The following is a 17104-nucleotide window of genomic DNA, read 5'->3' on the forward strand; positions in this document are numbered from 1 at the left end:
CACTCTGGAGGGTCAGTTGTTTACCCTCATGACTGCGTGGCTGACTGGGAGCTGTGGCTTGCTGCCCCTGCCCAACATCACGAGGGAGTTCCTTACTACATATTGCTAGTGCAGGAAAAGATCAAAATTCAAAACTGGAAGTATACTTACTACTGAACATGTATTGCTTTTGTACACTGTAAAGGGGAAAGACGAACCATTGTATGCCAGGGGCTGTCTGTGTATAGATAATTATGTTTGAAAAATTTCCAGCTAAAAAGTTGTGGGGTGGGAGAATCATCCATTTTACAAATTCACGGTAAAATTTCAAAGTTATTAATTTCAGGAGTCCCTCCTACTGGCTCCAGTTCTTTCTCCTCTGCCAATTAAGGACACTTGCTGGAGAAGCGTGAGAAGCCCTCTTTTTTTTCTCCCCACCATTCTGTTCTGTGAGCTCCCAAAGAGCCTAGGACTCAGTCTGTAATCTCGGAGCCCAGTACAGTGTCTGCCATAGAGGGATGTTGAATAAATGCTCCCTGAATATCACGAACTTATGTGCATGTGACCTTGGCAAAACTGCACCTAGACCGTCTCCCCTTTTGTAAAAGAAGGCTGGACTAGATGACTTAAGGTCCTTTCCGGCCACAGCACCTTCGGATGCTATACTTGAGGCTTTGAAGGAAAAGTCAGCAGTTTTCTTTCTACACAGAACCCCCAACTCCCACAAGGCAGAAATGACCAGTGAATCAGCCTCTGCTCCCTGGTCAAGCCCCCAAGTTTTAGGTCAGCCATGGGCTTTGGGAGAAGTGTTCTTAGCCATACAGAACATGTGATAAGCAGGGGAAGCAACTTAGCTTTCTACCATCCTCTTGGTTATAGTCATAGCCATGGCAAATACCAGTGTCCTCCACCTTGGTTGCACATTGTAATCAGTTAAGGAAGCTTTAAAAAATACTGATTTTTACTCCAGGGATTCTGATTTAATTGGTCTAGGGTACGAGCCAAGCATCTGGATTTTTAAAGGCTCCCAAGGTGCTTCTACGTGCATTCTAGGACTAAAAACCACTAAGGCCTACATCATAGTGATGGGCTAAGGGCTCTCGCTGGGTTTGCATCCTGGCTTTGCCATTGCCCCGTTGGTTGATCTTGGCTGTTAGTTCTTTTTGAACTTGTTGACCCAAATGTGACAATCCAGTGAGATAATGCATACAGCACTAACCCCAAAAGAACAGCTATATAGTTAATAAGGACAATCATTAATGAGTGACCAGGAGGTGCCTTTGTGGCTCTTCTTGGAAAGAGGAAAACTTTCTCCAACTTGTATCAAAATCACTTGAAGACTTGTTAAAACAGATGGCTGAATACCTCCTTTCCCCGAAGTTTCTGATTCAGTAGGTCTCAGGTGGGGATCTAAAATTTGCATTCCTAGCAAGTTCTCAGGTGATGCTGCTGCTGCTGTTCCAGAGGCCACACTTAGAGGATCACTGTTCTAGAGCAGAGGGTTCTCAACAGCACCACTAAGGACATTTTGGAGCACCTAATTCTTTGAGCGCTTTTGGCCTCTGTCCATTAGGTGTGCATAGCATCTCTCCAGTTGTGATAATCGAAAGTGTCTCTAGACATTGCTAAATGTCCCTTGGGGGGCAAAAATTGCCCTGTTTTAAGAACTACTGCTCTAGAGGACAAAAGTGACAGAAAAATCTAAGAGCCTACGGGGTTTCAGAGGCAAGTGAGAAAAAGACGTTGAAGCCTGAAGAAAAGTTTGGGTAGCTCAGGGCTTGATGCAGAGAATGGGTGCCCACCTGGAGCTTTTTTGGAGACAGATCATTATGGGTCTAGGGTACAGAGACAACTGACCAGAGGGCAGGCTCAGAACTCAGACCTGGCTTCGTTCGGTTCCACAGGAATAGGGGCTGTCTTTCAAGTGTGGCTCCTCCCTCTGTCCTGGGACACAGCTGTCAAACCCTAAGTCTCTTGGAAGGAGCCATCTTGTCCCAACTCAAATGGCCCGACAGCTTTCCCCTCAGACTTTGCTGCCTGCAGCCCAAAATTGCCCAGAGCCCTCACCTCGGTCTCCCAATCACACACCTTGAGGTATTAACAAGCAGCAGACTCCAGGTCTACCTGTGAGAAACAGCTCGTAGTTGCACTGTTTAGAAGCAACTCTGACAAAAGCCCTGGCCTGTCCAAACCCACCTGACAATTCAGTCCACAAAACTCAACCAACCAGTGGCAAAAAAAAAGACTTGGCTCTTTTAAGTGCCAACAGTATTAAGTGCTAGAGATGGGAGAAGTCATAAAGGGAAATTAACTGAAAACCAGAGATGCCATTACTCATTCGGGAGCAATCTATCTCTCCCAAAGTGAGAATACAATTTGCACCCTCTGGGGATATTTTATACTCAAATCTTTATTCCCCAGGCTAGGGCCTCTATTTCCTTCACATTCTAAGTGGTGCTATTTCCTGCTAATGGCCTCTACCCAGCCTCTGTAGGCACTTGGCAGGAGTGAAGAGGCTAAGGTTGGAGGAAAGCCCTTGCAGTCTCCAGGGCCTTTGTTCTACCATATCGCTGCCGATTATTAATTAGGTTTTTAAAAGTGCAATGTTAAGGTTCAAGTCTTATTTTAGCCCAAGCCAAGAAAGATGGGTGAGCGGAGGGCACTGGACTAATTGCGAGGTATGTGGATCTTAACAGGGATTAGGGAGCAACCTGCGATGGTGTGAGAACTATGAATAGCAACTTGCAAAACATCTCTGGCCAAACCTCTCCTTGTTAAAGGCATATATATAATTATTGCCCACACCTGAAACCTGAATCACCATTCTCTTCGAAGATTCTACTATACTTTGTATATTAAAGGCTCTAGGCTGTTCTGCAGTAAAGAAATCTGTTTCACTGTATTTAACTAGGCTTTTTCTCATTTATTTGAGCAAGAAATCTTTAGGCCCCAATGTTGCTAACATAGCTGGGAAACAGTGTTCTGTGGAACGTACTTTAGGAACGCCAGGACGTGGCTCCTACCGAAGCCTGCAACTTCACTGTCTGCTGCTCCCCACCTCTAATGATGCTGAAGTTCAATGCACATGTTCTTTGCCCACCTGGCAAAAGCCCACTTATTTTTTTAGTCCCAATCTAAGCATAATCAAGTAATCTGTGAGACTGCCTCAACTCTCCCAGGCACAATAAATCGTTTCCAGTGGCCTTTATTAAAATTTTATTCACTGTATTAAAAGTAATTGATTTGACAGCTTTATCATCCTGTTAGTTCCTTCATTAATGAGTTAAATACTGCACATGTGCTCACTTAAAACCATCTTCTCTCTTATAACTTAAGATACACAGATGACTCGGGTTTGTGAGCTAAAGTATAAAACCAAATGTGTTTAGAAGAGGTTGGAGTTGTAAAGGCCTCTGTGTTGAGATATGAGATTTCAGAAAAGACAAACTCCACTCTCCAGTGTCAGATGGAATCCACCGGTGTGTGCTCAGCACAGTCACCCAGTGATCCAGGGAGACAGTAACCTGTCTTGGGGGTAGAGGACAATTAATAGCATTTCTTAATACCATTGTCAATTTAGGAAAGAGAGACAAATAAGCAGAATCATAAAGAAGTCCTAATGTCATGGCCCAGTTACACCAAAACTTTCTCATATTCCTTCTGAGTTTGATGCAGCCTTTCAGCCAATGTTGTCTCTGCCAGTGGAGACTGGCCCCAATATGCCCGCTGCAGGAACCCTGGGTCTAGAAACCACTGCTCAGGAAAGTTTTTGTTTGTTTTTTGGCAGGATGGGGAGCTACAGACCCTGTTCATTAAAGAGCATGTAAAAGTAAACAAGATTCTTTCAGACCTTACAGATCACCTCTTTATGCTATGGTTCTAATAGGAGAGCAGTATCTGTTATCTGTAATTATTCTGTCATTTTCATGGAGTGAACCTAAAAATACATACAAGGGGAAAAAAAAGCCCAAAACATTCCAATAGACAGCTTCTTGGAAGTTTAACTGAATTATATCACGTGTCCATATCATGTCCTGCTCAGATTTATAGTGATCAAGCAAACAAAGGACAGCAATAAGTCCAATCTACATGGCTCTTGTAAAAAGGCATCTATTTGGTTTTTAATACAAAATGACTCAGAGAAACACAGAAAGAAAATATACAAGCCAGTTATTGAATTAAAAAAAAAAAATCCCCAAACAAATTTCATCACATTCTCTGTCTTCGGTCTCGATTAGAAAACAGGAAGCTGCAAACCAACCAATGTCTGTCCCTTTGAAGGAATATTAAAAAGGAAAAAAAAAAGTAAAGAAGAAAAAAAAAACAAACAGTCCCTGAAATCCGGCAGGTGGTTCTTTAGAGGCCACTGTGAGCTTGCCTTAATCATCCTGGTGAAATGAGATACATGTGGTTGCTGGAATATGGCCACCTCCTACTAGTTTCTTGATCTTTGTCTCGAGGGAGGGTGCTGGCCTGGCCACCACTGGATGCCGCTGATGCAGCCTGAGGTCAAGCAGCCCTGGAGTCGTCCACTCCCCACTCACTGAATCTCCCCCATATACAGTCTCTTGTCACTGGATGCTGAGAGAACTGAGGTAAAAGAACAGAGAAGAATAACTGGTTATAATGAAGGCTCAAGGAGACCTGGTGCTCAAGGGCTCTTATTTCAAGAGCCGATTTTGGTATAAAAGAGCAATTGGATTCAGCTTAAACCCCCCTCCTTCTGAACACCATTCACTGGTAATTGTAGTCTGGCTTTTCAATCCACATCCTCTCAGAACCATAAGGGTGGACTGTGCTGTAGGAAATAGCATTATCAGGCTCCAAATCCTGATGTATCCTGTCAGTCAAACCCTAAGAAAAAGATCTCAGTCCTTCCAGAAAACAAGAATCAATGTCTGTGCCAGTCATTTTCTAAGTGCGCTTATTAGCCCTAGAGACAGTCACATTTTCTCCTTAATTTCAAGGCCCATTATTTAGTTTACAAAATGACTGGCTAGCCAATAAAATGTGAGTGAAGTTATAATTTAAATCTGAATACTAAGAAATATCATTCTTTTATCCAAATACTTCACTGAAACACACTTGAAGCAAATAAACTCACAAGAACTAGACTAACCAAGATCGCTCTCAGATTGAGAAGAAAATGAAACACTGCTCTTACCCTCACCACTTAAAACAATGGTGAGACTGCTGATGACACCCATAAAGAATGTTTGCACGGACATTCTCAGAAAACAGACAGCCACATATGCCTCTGTATTCTCAAGGCTCCCTTTGGGAGATTCCCCCATCTCCCCTTCCCCATAGTCAGGAAGACTTACTGATGGGCTCGTCGGGGTGGAAAGCCACTTCGTTGATGGAGCCAGCATGGCCAGGCAACTTATACAAAATCCTCCTACTTGTGGTATCCCACACGTACACAAACCTGCAAGGTATCATGAAGAACAAAGCTAAGGCCTTTCAGAGCTGAGGATAGGGTGGAAGTATGGCTTTTTAAGGGAAATGGTTGTAACAATTATTTACTCACTCCATATTTATTGAACTGTATTCTGAGTTTTAGAAATTACGAATACAGATTTCGAATAAGGCATGGACCTGCCTTGAGCAACTGAGTGGAGAAATAGAAGTAGACAAAAATATAAGCATGACTGGTATTTTCAAACGCAAGCTTAAGAAATAGGAAAGAAATGTGGAGGAGAAAGACAGTTTTTCCTACAGATCCCCATATGGAAATCTTTCTCAAAGACCACCCCATGTAATTAGGCTGCAGTTATTAACATCATATGCATCCAGGAATGTCTTAAAGGTAACCCGATTCACGGTAGGTTGGGAATCTACGTTGTAGAGGCATCTGAACTTCTAATATAGTATTTAAATCACAGAGCCAGAGGAGGAACAGGAAATTTGTGCTATATAAACATAACCCAATATACACTTGACCCAAATCTCGTACTGAATTCTTGGGCAGAATACTGAATTCTAGCATGGGAAGGGGCCAAGAGAAATCAGGTAGTTTGAACTCATTTTACAGTAACAATACTATGGTACAATGACTTTTCCAAGATGATACAATTCATCAGTGGCAGAACTAAAATCAGAACTCTTAATATATTCCAGTGTTCTCCCTTTTGTCTTACCACCCTCAAACACCTTGTCTCCCCATCTCCCCCAAAAGAAGTTCCTTTGATCCTCAATCTTGCTTGGGTCATTTTAAGCTAAAGGTAAATAAAGAGATATTACCTTTATATGACCATGCAAAAATAACTTGTTGGTAAGTTTAAAGGGCTTATGGTTTTCAAATAGGTTGCATGAATTATTTATACATTAATTTTGTTTGGGCAACACCTAAAAGGGCACACTCACCAGTACTTGATTATAAAATGCCTACTTCTTATGTGACAGTCTTGGGTTGCCCACAAAGTCCAACCCAAGATTTAGTTTAATCCATGAAATAAAAGACATTTTTCATTTTCACCAATAATTTTATTGATTCAGATATTTTGAATATATTGGCTCTTTCCCGCCATTGGTTTCTAGTGGGTAGAGGCCTAGAGTACTGCCCAACACCTTCTAATGCACAAGATAGCCCCACAGCAAAGAATTACTTGGCCAGAATGTCAATAGTACCAAGAAACTTTGCAAGCCATTCTTGACACATTTGATCAGGCACAGCACTTTCTCCATACACTGCACAGATCATTTTCTGTGTTTCAGTTGTGTTTTTACCTTTCTTGAAATAATATATTGAAAATGTGCATTTTCTACCATCTTCAATATTAAAATGGCTACACAAAAATATTCACCAATTTTGATGTGGTTTTTTTTAATGCATGCTGATATGACAGCTGTCACAATACAACCTAAAAAAATTGTTTCAAATGAAGTTAAAGACAACTAAGTGCTATTAGAGCCATTGAATGGAAAAAACTATACAAACTTTTTGGCCAACCAAATAAACACTTTTGGTCTAAAATGGTGAAAAAGTGTATGAGTTCTGGAGTCAGAAAGACCTGGGTTCAAGTCTCAATGCAAGTATTTAACAGCGAAGTAATGTTAGACAATTATTTATATAACTTCTCTGAGTTTCTCTTAGTTGTAAAGTTAGATAGAAATAATACTGATCTCACAGTTTGGCTGAAAGAAATAATAAGATAATGTATGCTAAGTGCCTGGCACACACAATTAATTACAGCGATTGTTCTAACAAATACATTCATAATCAAAACAGAATCACATAAAATCAAAAGGTTGAATAAATCACTCAGAGTAGAAAGACTGGTAAGTCTTCCTGTAGTCTATGATACTAACAAAAAAAAAAAGACTTTAAAAAAGTAGTTAATTTTTTTATTGTATTTTTTTTCAATTGCCATTTTATCACCCTTACACCCTCTTCCACCTCCACCCACCCACCTCCCTCGCCACGATAGCACTTTTGAAAAGTTTCAAGTCTGAACATGAGGAGGTAGATGATTTGCAAGTAGAGAGAAAAAACTGGCCAAATCCAGGCCAAGGTGAAAGGCAGTTTTCTAAGGAAGATTACATTTCCCAGGCACATAAAGGCCAGCAGAACCCCAGATCTCCAAAGGTTTACTTCAAGGCCTCACTCTCTATGGCTGCCAATTAGATGCTAAATTTAGAGGTTCCATGCCCTCTCGTTACTCTGGCATGGCAATATTCGGCAGGAACCAGGCTCTTTATGTAACAGAGCTGCTTGCTGACTTCGGGCTAATTGGTGAGGAGGCTTGTGATATCTGGCCAACCCCCAGCAGGTAGACAAGCAGACTTTCCCAGGCCACAGCCATGCTTCTACATGTAAGGTCTAAAGGAAAAGAGAGAGGAAAAGAGGGAAGAGAGAACACTGACAGGCAGGGCCAATGTTGAAATAAACTGCTTGGAAGAAAAGCTTAGGCAAATATTTAAAAGCTTAATTACATAGGAAAGATAAAATATCTCTACCGAAAATAATGTAAACATACTTAGAATGGTTCTCATTCTGTCAGAATGCATGACACCTTATGCTGTGGACCTGTTAAGATCTTCTTTAGCAATTTGAACAACAGAAAATCTCTTAGATTCCCTCTTTGAGGCAGCTCTCTAAACCACAAGGCCTCAAACCATCAATGTGACACTTTTACCTGGACCCCCCCCCCCCCCCGAAAATGGCCAAACATTTGTTCATTTTTCCTGGCATTAAATGTGCCAGGATACAAAAGCCAACTCTGGAACTTTCAGGTATGCTCACAAATAGAAAGGTGTGGGACAGACCAAATGAAGCTTATCTATGGCTTTGCTAGGGCCCCAAATACGACTGGAACATACTGAAAGCCTAGGAAAGGCTTCGTGTTTATGGGCTGGTGCTTGTTTCAGCAGGATAGCAGGAAAATCTCTAAAGGCGAAAAAAGATGGGAGCCAAACCCAAAGTCTGTCACCAGAGGGCTTCCTCATTCTGTACCATCCCACATCTGTGGCCCAGCAGAGGTTGATTATAATCAGCCTCTGACTCCCTCCCAAGTATAGGCCACCATATACAGGGTAAAATTTGATTGCCATACTTGAATTAGGAATTCATTCTGAGCACTATTCACTAAGTGCTCAGATAGGTCAAACACTACCTTGGGTTCAGAGATGAATACAACTCATTCTCTGACCTCTACGAGCAAATAATGTACTGGGGGTGCCTCACTGTTTGACAATAAGATGTAATAAATGCTAATAAAGGTTAGGTGTAACTACAGCATAAGACAGAGAAATTAGTTATGCCTGAGAGGTAAGAGACAGAGAGGGCCAGGAAAAGTTTATAGATGTAACAAGAGAGAGGTGATCACTAGAGAGAGATATAGGAGTTTGAATAATGGAGTGTAAAACAGATATTTAAATAAACTGAAGCATGGCAGGAGAATCTGGTTAAAAACAAAACAAGACTGGAGTCAGATTATGAGCCTGAAGTGTATTATGATGGCAAAGGTAATGGAACAGAATCAAAGAAATTATTTATCCTCCATGTCTAAAACATATCCAAAGAGGGTAGAATTGATGTGTTTGTCTGATATGACCTTTAAACCCTACATAGTGCATATGGTTTCATCTCTGAGTACAGCTATAATTCTATGTGTACTCTAGCTCCGTGTCCACACTTAATGTATTAAACATTAGAAGATACCTACAGAGCTCCATCATTCTTTACCACACACCCTGTCACCCTTACCTGTCGGCTGAGCCAGCTGCTATCTTGCTTCCATCAGGTGACCAAGAACATCTCAGAAGATTCTAAAATGATGAATAAGCAGGAATCCACTGAAGACAGTAATGTACCAAGTCCCCCTTTATTAGACTACAGACTCACTAAGAGACTTTAAATTTAAGCAATTTTAATTTTTCCCCCAGAAAGATGATCAGCAATGTATTTTATATTTTGTGACCCAAAATAGCGCATTTTATAATTTCATTATATAAAAACCAACTGTAGAAAATGCTTAATTTACAGTAAATCAGAGTGGACCTGACAACAAAATTTTGTTCTGCCTACAAATGGAGGGTCCCTTTGCTCCATTTACCTTGATCCTCATTAAAAATTGTTTACCTTGAAGAAAAGGAAAAGCAGAACCAAATCTAACAACAAAAAAGATTTGATTTATAAAGTGAAATAATGGGATCTCAAAGTAAAACCAGTAGTCTCTGTTATCAAATTATCTGGAGGAAAGCTGCTTTCAAGAGCTGACCTGGGATTTGAGAATTAGAAAAAATTTCTCTCTCTCAGAATCTGGGCCACGGTGCTTGCTGAGGAGAGAGATGTACCATATTTTGCCACATATAACGTGCTCCCATATATAATGTGCATCCTTGTTTTGGGTCCAAACTTTCAGGAAGAAAAAGTAATCTTCTGTTTCAATTTTAAATTCATTTATATTTAGATACTTGCTTTTTGTATTATAAAAGAAATTTAGCATTTATTTTTTATCATATTATGGTTCAAGAAATTTTATGTAACAAATAATTAGAAAACACAAGAACAGCTACAAGGTATTGCCTCAAAAATTTGGGCAAAAAAGTGCGCATCGTACATGGCAAAATACAGTCTTCTTGAGGCTCCAGTAGCTGGTCACCAGGAGGGGCAGGCAGTCCTCTTGGTAACAGCCATGGGAGCTGGGGTCCCTTTTCAAACTACAACCTAAGAGGGTCAAAGTCAGCAAAGAATTAAAAGGATAGAAGTGAGTGTTTTATTGAAGTTGGAAGTCCTAAATTGGAGGGTTGGACCCATCGCTGTTTATCTGTGTGACTGCCTTCTACCCTATCCTATTAGTTTTATTTCTAGGAAGAACAATTTTGATGGACAACAGTGTTACTGGAATGCAGTTCCTTCTTAGTGGAGATACTGAGCTCCCTTTTTTAAATAAACTGAGATAAAATTGATAGAACATTGTATTATTTTTAGGTGTACAGCATAATGATTTCATATATGCAGATACTGCACCTTAGCACTCTTTTCAACATTTCTTTGAATCAAACTCATTTGCTGTGCAGAACTCACCTTTTCAAAGTTGTGCACATTTCCTTGAAATATTTTTACACATCTCTCTTTGGGAGCAAATGGCCGGACATCCCAGACCCGCACTGCAAATTCAAATGAACAAAGCAAAAGAGTTATCAGCCAGAGGCCTCTGAGAACCCACCTGAAAGCAGTATCAAGTTAACAACAGAGGCTATTTCCTGGGAGGAGAGCAAAGAGAAGGTCAACATGGTACATGGTAACCTGTTAAGACTCTTTTTGTTAAGAGGAATATAAAATGCATTCCAGTTCCATTAACTGGGCCTAAGGGTATAGAGGAAACCGGAGGGGACAGGAAGGAGAAATGTCAAACACAATGCTGGGGACTTGCAACAGAGAGTAGTTGGGTGTAACATTAATTTCAACAAAACATTTTGCAAATGATTCCTCTGCCAACCCAAAGAGTCACATCTAGCAAAGCTTTGATATGGCAACCTAACCATTACTGACTACTGTGACATTCAATCTATAAAAATCAAACTCAGGACTAACCTTTTCTAATTTTGCTCTGAGGGGCACCTGACAGTCTAAACTTGAACAAGGTCAAATATCTGTATATATCAAAAGAGCACTGTATCAAGACTCAAAAAATGAACTGATTCTAATTTTAGTATATATATATACATAGTATATCAGATAAATAGTGAGGTCCTTTGGGTTTTGGGCTCCTCTGTAAAAAGTGAATACTATTTGTTCTTTTTTCTTTTTTAAAGCAAGAGTATTTTAAAAATCAAATAAGATGACATATGTGAAAGGGCTCTAAAAGACTGGAGGCAATTAACAAAAATAAAGAATTTGTAATTTTATTCTATAACCTGTAAGAAATTCTCCTTTTTCTCCTTATTTTAATAACCATTTCGGGAAGCTCATTTTTCCTTACTGTGAACAACGGTAGAATTAGCCGTGGCTGGTGTGGCTCAGTGAATTGAGCACCGGACTGTGAAGCAAAGGGTTGCCAGTTCAGTTCCCAGTGGGTTTCAGGCCAGGTCCCCAGTAGGGGGCACACGAGAGGCAAGCACACATTGATGTTTCTATCCCTTTTTCTCCTTGCCTTCCCCTCTCTCTAAAAATAAATAAATAAAATCTAAACAAAAACAAAAACAAAAAAATGCTTGTCAATGGTATTTCTGAAGAAATCACAATGTATGTGCAAATACCCACAGTGAGCACTGGCTATAGCTGTCATTTTATTTTTTAAGAATCAGAACTTGTAACTCTTTTATTTATTTATTTTTAGACAGAGGGGAAGGGAGAAAAGCAACAATGTGTGGTTGCCTCTTGCTCACCCCCTATTGGAGACCTGACATACAACCTAGGCATGTGCCTTGATTGGGAACTGAACCAGTGACCCTTTGGTTCACAGGCTGGCTCTCAATCCACTAAGCCACACCAGCCAGGGCTATAGCTGTCATTTTAAATGTAAAATAAAACAAAACAACACAACACCACACCACACAACACCTCTCTCCATCCCAGAACAACAAGAACAAACCCAAAAAATAGTCCTTGGAGTCAGAGAAGCAAAAAAAGGCAAAGCTATGCATAAAAGTTTGCTATAAAGCTGACAATATAGTCAGAAGATAAAGAATGTTCATTCATTCAACAAGTATATTGAGCGCCCACTGAGTGCTATTTTCATCATAAAATGTCTATGATGAAAAAACACTTCAGCTCTTGACAAGCCGATGAACTTGTACACCAGAGGGACATTTCCAAAAATATTAAGCATATAATCCAACATGTGATCCTCCTTTTCTGCTACACCCATCCTCCCACCCAACAACTCAAAAACAGGTAAAGAAAAGAGTGTGTGTTTGGGTAAATTCCGAGTGTTGAGATGTTTTAATGAGGTCCGGTTGCCACACCAATGCTTTGGAGCGGGAAAGGAAGACAATGGCAAAAAGAGCACATTTGAGATTCAATAGGTCTATTGATCATCCGAGTTTGGTGCTCTGAAAATGCCTGAGAACCGCCTTGGATGGATCTCCAGACTCTCATCTTTCTCAGTAAAGAAATCATCAAGAATTTCTTGTATCCTGCTTGAATCCATAGCCTTGAATTCAGAGCACACCAGAGCTAAAATGGGCCTTCTAAGTAAAGACCAGCCCTCTTTTCCTTTTCAAATCAGTGTAGAAACTGATGCCCAGAGAGGAGAAATGTTATGAGCAAAGTTGCTCAGGGATTAGGTGGCAGATCTGGGACTAGAATCCTGGCTTTTTGACCATCTCTTCCAAATGTTTTCTATTACACATTCTCCTAACTGCCCTGGTGAAAATCTGTGAGCTGTCCTGACTCTTTCCTTGAACCCTCATTTATCCCAGCACACATTTCTAGCACCCAATGACCCCTTTTCTTTAGGGTCCACAGTGACTGGGCATTTGGAGCACTTTCCTTTCCAAAGTTACCTGTATTGTCCATTGCATTGGACAGGAGATAAGAGCCTTCAGAACTTAAACTCAGGCCAGTCACCGAATCTGCATGGCCTCTCATGGTGTAAGTCAGCTTGTTTTGGCGCAGGTCCCAGACCTGCAAAATAAAAAGGTGCCCCCAGAAATCAAGTTGTGAACAGCAAAGGAATAAAATTACTGTACTGAAGAGTCAACCGACTGGAGAAATTGGTATCCCTTCTTAATCTGGCTCTCGACTAGGAATTACTTTATCACAAACTACAGAATTTCTACCAAACAGGAAAAACTCTCCTCTTTCTGAAAAGGGAGTCAAAGTTACTAATATATTTGATTAGATACAAACAAATCAATGTCAAATATTAAGGTAAAGTTTAACAAAAAATAATGGAATCAATAGAGGTTATTTCCTAATCATAACAAAATATATCAGAATTTAAAAAACTAAGTAGCATTTAAAATGCTTCAACTATGATTCTTAGCAAATAAAAACACACTATTATAACAATATAAAAACAAGGAAAAATGTAATATAAAGAGGCATTATTATGACTGCAAGTAAATTGTATATGAGATAATATGCAAAGATACAGAGCTCTAAAATTTTTAATTAAATGTCATAATACGTACATTTCAGTTGAAAATAACCTAATGTCAAACAGGGGAAAAAAACATGGTTTATTAAGTTATGGCTCATAAACACACTGCAACACTATGAGTTCTCATGGCTCGAGGTAGGATAGCAGAGTGGAAAGAGCAGAAATTTAGGGTCAGACTAAACCAGTCTTTGCTACTTAAAGAGTTACGTGTTACTGGCCACTAACCCTTTCAGAGTCTGTCTGGTCTGTAAGATGGGAATAGCAACATTTACTTCTTGTGGTAGTGCCAGGATGACAAATAGAATGCTTAGAAATATATGCCGGGCACATAGAAGGCCCCCAATAATTGGCAGCTTTCATTAAGCAACTCCTAAAAATAACTCTGAAGCTATTGAGCAAATATGGAAAATACAAAAGAGTATTCACATTTACATAGACTATAACTATGTGACGAATACATTGAAGCCAACAGAAATGATCCGAAATGCCATAGGAAAAGACAGCACCATGGCTGGTGTGGCTCAGTAGACTGAGTGCCGGCCTGTGCACCAAAGGGTCGCCAGTTTGATTTCCAGTCAGGGCATGTTCCTGGGTTGCGGGTCAGGTCCTTGGTGGGGGGTACACAAGAGGCAACCACACACTGACGTTTCCCTCCCTTTCTCCCTCCCTTCCTCTCTCTCTAAAAATAAATTAAAAAAAAAAAAAGAAGACGGAAAAAGAAAAAAAGAATACCAATTTCATTAGGGTCATTGGTATTATACATAATTTCCTCCAAATCTGATTTAATATTGCCATTTACCAATAGTTTTTCTAAGATTAAAAGAAAAAATTTGCTGTCCCTTTAAGCAAGGCACTTTCCTCGTCTAGAAATGAATTTGGTGTTCTATGTCCAAGCAATACACAAGGCAGACAACTCTGCTTCCCTATCAAGAGCTCATTCATGTGTGTAATCCAACATACTTTACATACAATCATTTTTTTCTATCAAGATGTGTACTGCATCAATAATCAGGAAAATTTAAAATGGCTGACATTTTTAAATTCAAGCTGTTGTTCCTCTTCTTCAGAGAAGGAACTGCTGAAACATTTAGCTTTGTAACAACCAAGAGAGAATGAAATTCACCATCCCTCTTAAGTGCTTGGGTGTTATTTCCAGACTTTCTCTATTAAACCCTGCACATATTGTTTGTACAGGGGCAATATGTATTTGGGGTTTGCCACAGAAAAAGTGAGTAGGGCACAAATTTAAGCAAAATACTTTGCAAATGTCTTAATCGACTATTTAGTGAAGATCTGGACATCTCATTAGTGGAAGGCACATGGAGATTAAAAAAAAAAAAAAGCCACAATCCCTGCTCTCAGGGAATTTTCAGCCTTGTAGAGAAAACAGACATGTAAATAAGTGATGAGAGGTCTGTACAAGGTGCAAGAGCAAAGAGGGCAGAGGGATTAACTCTCTTGTGGAACAGGGATGGGAGTGAGAAATGGAAGGTTTCACGAAGAATGAAGCACTTGGGCAGGGTATGAAAGAAGAAAGAAGAATTTTTTAGTTAAACAAAGTAGAAGAGTATTCTCAGGCAAAAAAAGAAAGGTGTAAAAGCAGAGGAGAATGAAGAAATTGCTGGGATATAGGGAATTTGACAAAGAAAGGCAATAAACAATGTCTGAGAAGTAGGCAGGCAGAAGCCAGATCATGAAAGGTTTTGAACACCTGGCGTGGACTTGATCTTCCTCACCAGGAACCACAGAAGCGTTCAAAGTAGTGGAATGAGTTGGTCAGACTTGTATTGCAGAAAAATGCTTCTGGCCCAGACAATCAAAAAGATGAGAGCAAAGGGAAACTGATGAAAATCTATTCGAACCCCTTAGTGACTACATTAAAAACAATAATTAACAACAACAACAACGACAACAAAACCCCATTAATTAAACTCCCATTTTGGAGCTCAGGATTATAAGCAATGCCAAAGAATTGCCAGCTAGCCCTTTATGCCATTGAGGAGAGGCACACTGTATTTTTTTTTTTTAATTCATTTTCCTGATACTCCAATCCTATATCCAGAGAGTCCACCCCAGGAGGTTGGGAGAAACAACATATTTGTTCACACACACAGACATGTTCCCCTCAGATTTTAAAAGGGGCTTTCCTGTTCCCTATTTGTTCCCACTTTCTTAGAATAGGTGGTATCGTCTAAGAGACTAAGAAGCAAACAAAAACCAGGTTCTCTCAGGATCACCTCCGAATGTAGTGAGGGAGTACACTTATTTGTCAAACAAGTCCCCAAGCCTAGTACCAAAAGTTACATATGGTATGATTCCATTTATATGATATTGTAGAAAGGAACTATAGGACAGAGAACAGATCAATGGTTGGTAGGGGTTAAGGATGTGGAAAGGGTTTGACAGAGAGGAGCACTGTGAAATTTTGGGGGGTGATGAAAGTTGTTCTGTACCCTGTTTGCAGTAGTTGCACAAAGCTACGCAGCATTAAAATTCATAGAACTGTACACTAAAAAAAGTTAATTTCACTGTATGAAAATTTAAATACTGACAGTAATACTAGTAATAATTTTAAAAGTACAAAAATTATCATAACTTAATGACACTAACCTACTTTAATGTGTATAAGCAGGCTTCTAGCAATTCTAATGCTAATGGGCTCCCAAACCTTACTCTGGGAAATACTGCATTAGCTATTAAGATGATCTAATTAAGTTCCCATGTTCTAATTCCACATTTTCCATATAGTTATAGGGTGGAAAAGTTGAATTTTTGAAATGGTGAATTCTGAAGTACTTATGAGACATCCAAATGGGGGATGCTGAGTAGCTGGTTGTATAGAGGGGTCTGAAGCTAAAGATCTGGTCTGGGAGTATGGTATAGTCATCAGCCAAGAGGTGACAAAGTCATGAAGTAGATGAGAACTTCCCAGGGAAAAGGTATGGAGTGAAAAGAACCCCTAGGAAATAACTGTGAAGAATGGTATTTAAAGAATACACAGAGAGACTAGCTCACAGAGGTGTTTGGGAAGAATATGTAAGAGGAGCAGAAGATTATATTGTCACTACCAGTTTAATTGAAAAAAAAAAAAAAGACTAAAAGAATTTACTGGATTTTTAAAATCCTTATCTAATATGTGTATTGATTTTAGAGAGAGGGGAGGAGAGAAACATTGATTAGAGAGAAACATGGACTGGTTGCCTTCTGTACATGCTCCAACCAGGGATCAAACTCACAACTTTTGGTGTATGGGGACAACACAGCAACCATTGGCAAGGAAGGATTTACTGGATTTAGAGATCACTGGTAACCTTGAAGAGAAGAGGGTTAATGAAACAATGGAGACAAAAGCCAAACTGCTGAGGAGTGATTGAGAGATACAGAATTGAGGAATGAAAGGGAGATAGGAATTAAAGACAGTGAGAGTAGAAAAATCCTCAGGGGATTTCCCACAGATACTAAAAGCATGACTCTCGAACCAAACTCTGAGGTTCCATTGCTATTAGCTATATAACCTTGGGTTAAATTGCTGTCTCTCTCTTGGCTCAGTTTCTTCCTCTATAAAATGGCAT

General features: G+C 39.8%; 1 protein-coding gene across 1 annotated transcript in view; it reads right to left on the reverse strand.

The window, feature by feature from the left end:
• Positions 1–4053: 4053 nt before the first annotated feature.
• Positions 4054–17104, reverse strand: part of SNRNP40 (small nuclear ribonucleoprotein U5 subunit 40) — a 28590-nt gene continuing 15539 nt past the window's right edge. The window contains exons 6-10 of the mRNA XM_054571879.1: positions 12934–13054; positions 10511–10593; positions 9188–9249; positions 5304–5407; positions 4054–4569 (exon numbers count right to left, since the gene is read on the reverse strand). Of these exons, the coding sequence (XP_054427854.1) occupies positions 4520–4569; positions 5304–5407; positions 9188–9249; positions 10511–10593; positions 12934–13054 (420 nt within the window). The 3' untranslated portion in view covers positions 4054–4519. The remainder of the gene's footprint in view (positions 4570–5303; positions 5408–9187; positions 9250–10510; positions 10594–12933; positions 13055–17104) is intronic.

Source organism: Pteronotus mesoamericanus, unplaced genomic scaffold (assembly GCF_021234165.1).
Source record: "Pteronotus mesoamericanus isolate MK-2021 breed Mesoamerican mustached bat unplaced genomic scaffold, CSHL_Meso_final contig_221, whole genome shotgun sequence".
In the NCBI taxonomy this organism is placed as follows: domain Eukaryota; kingdom Metazoa; phylum Chordata; class Mammalia; order Chiroptera; family Mormoopidae; genus Pteronotus; species Pteronotus mesoamericanus.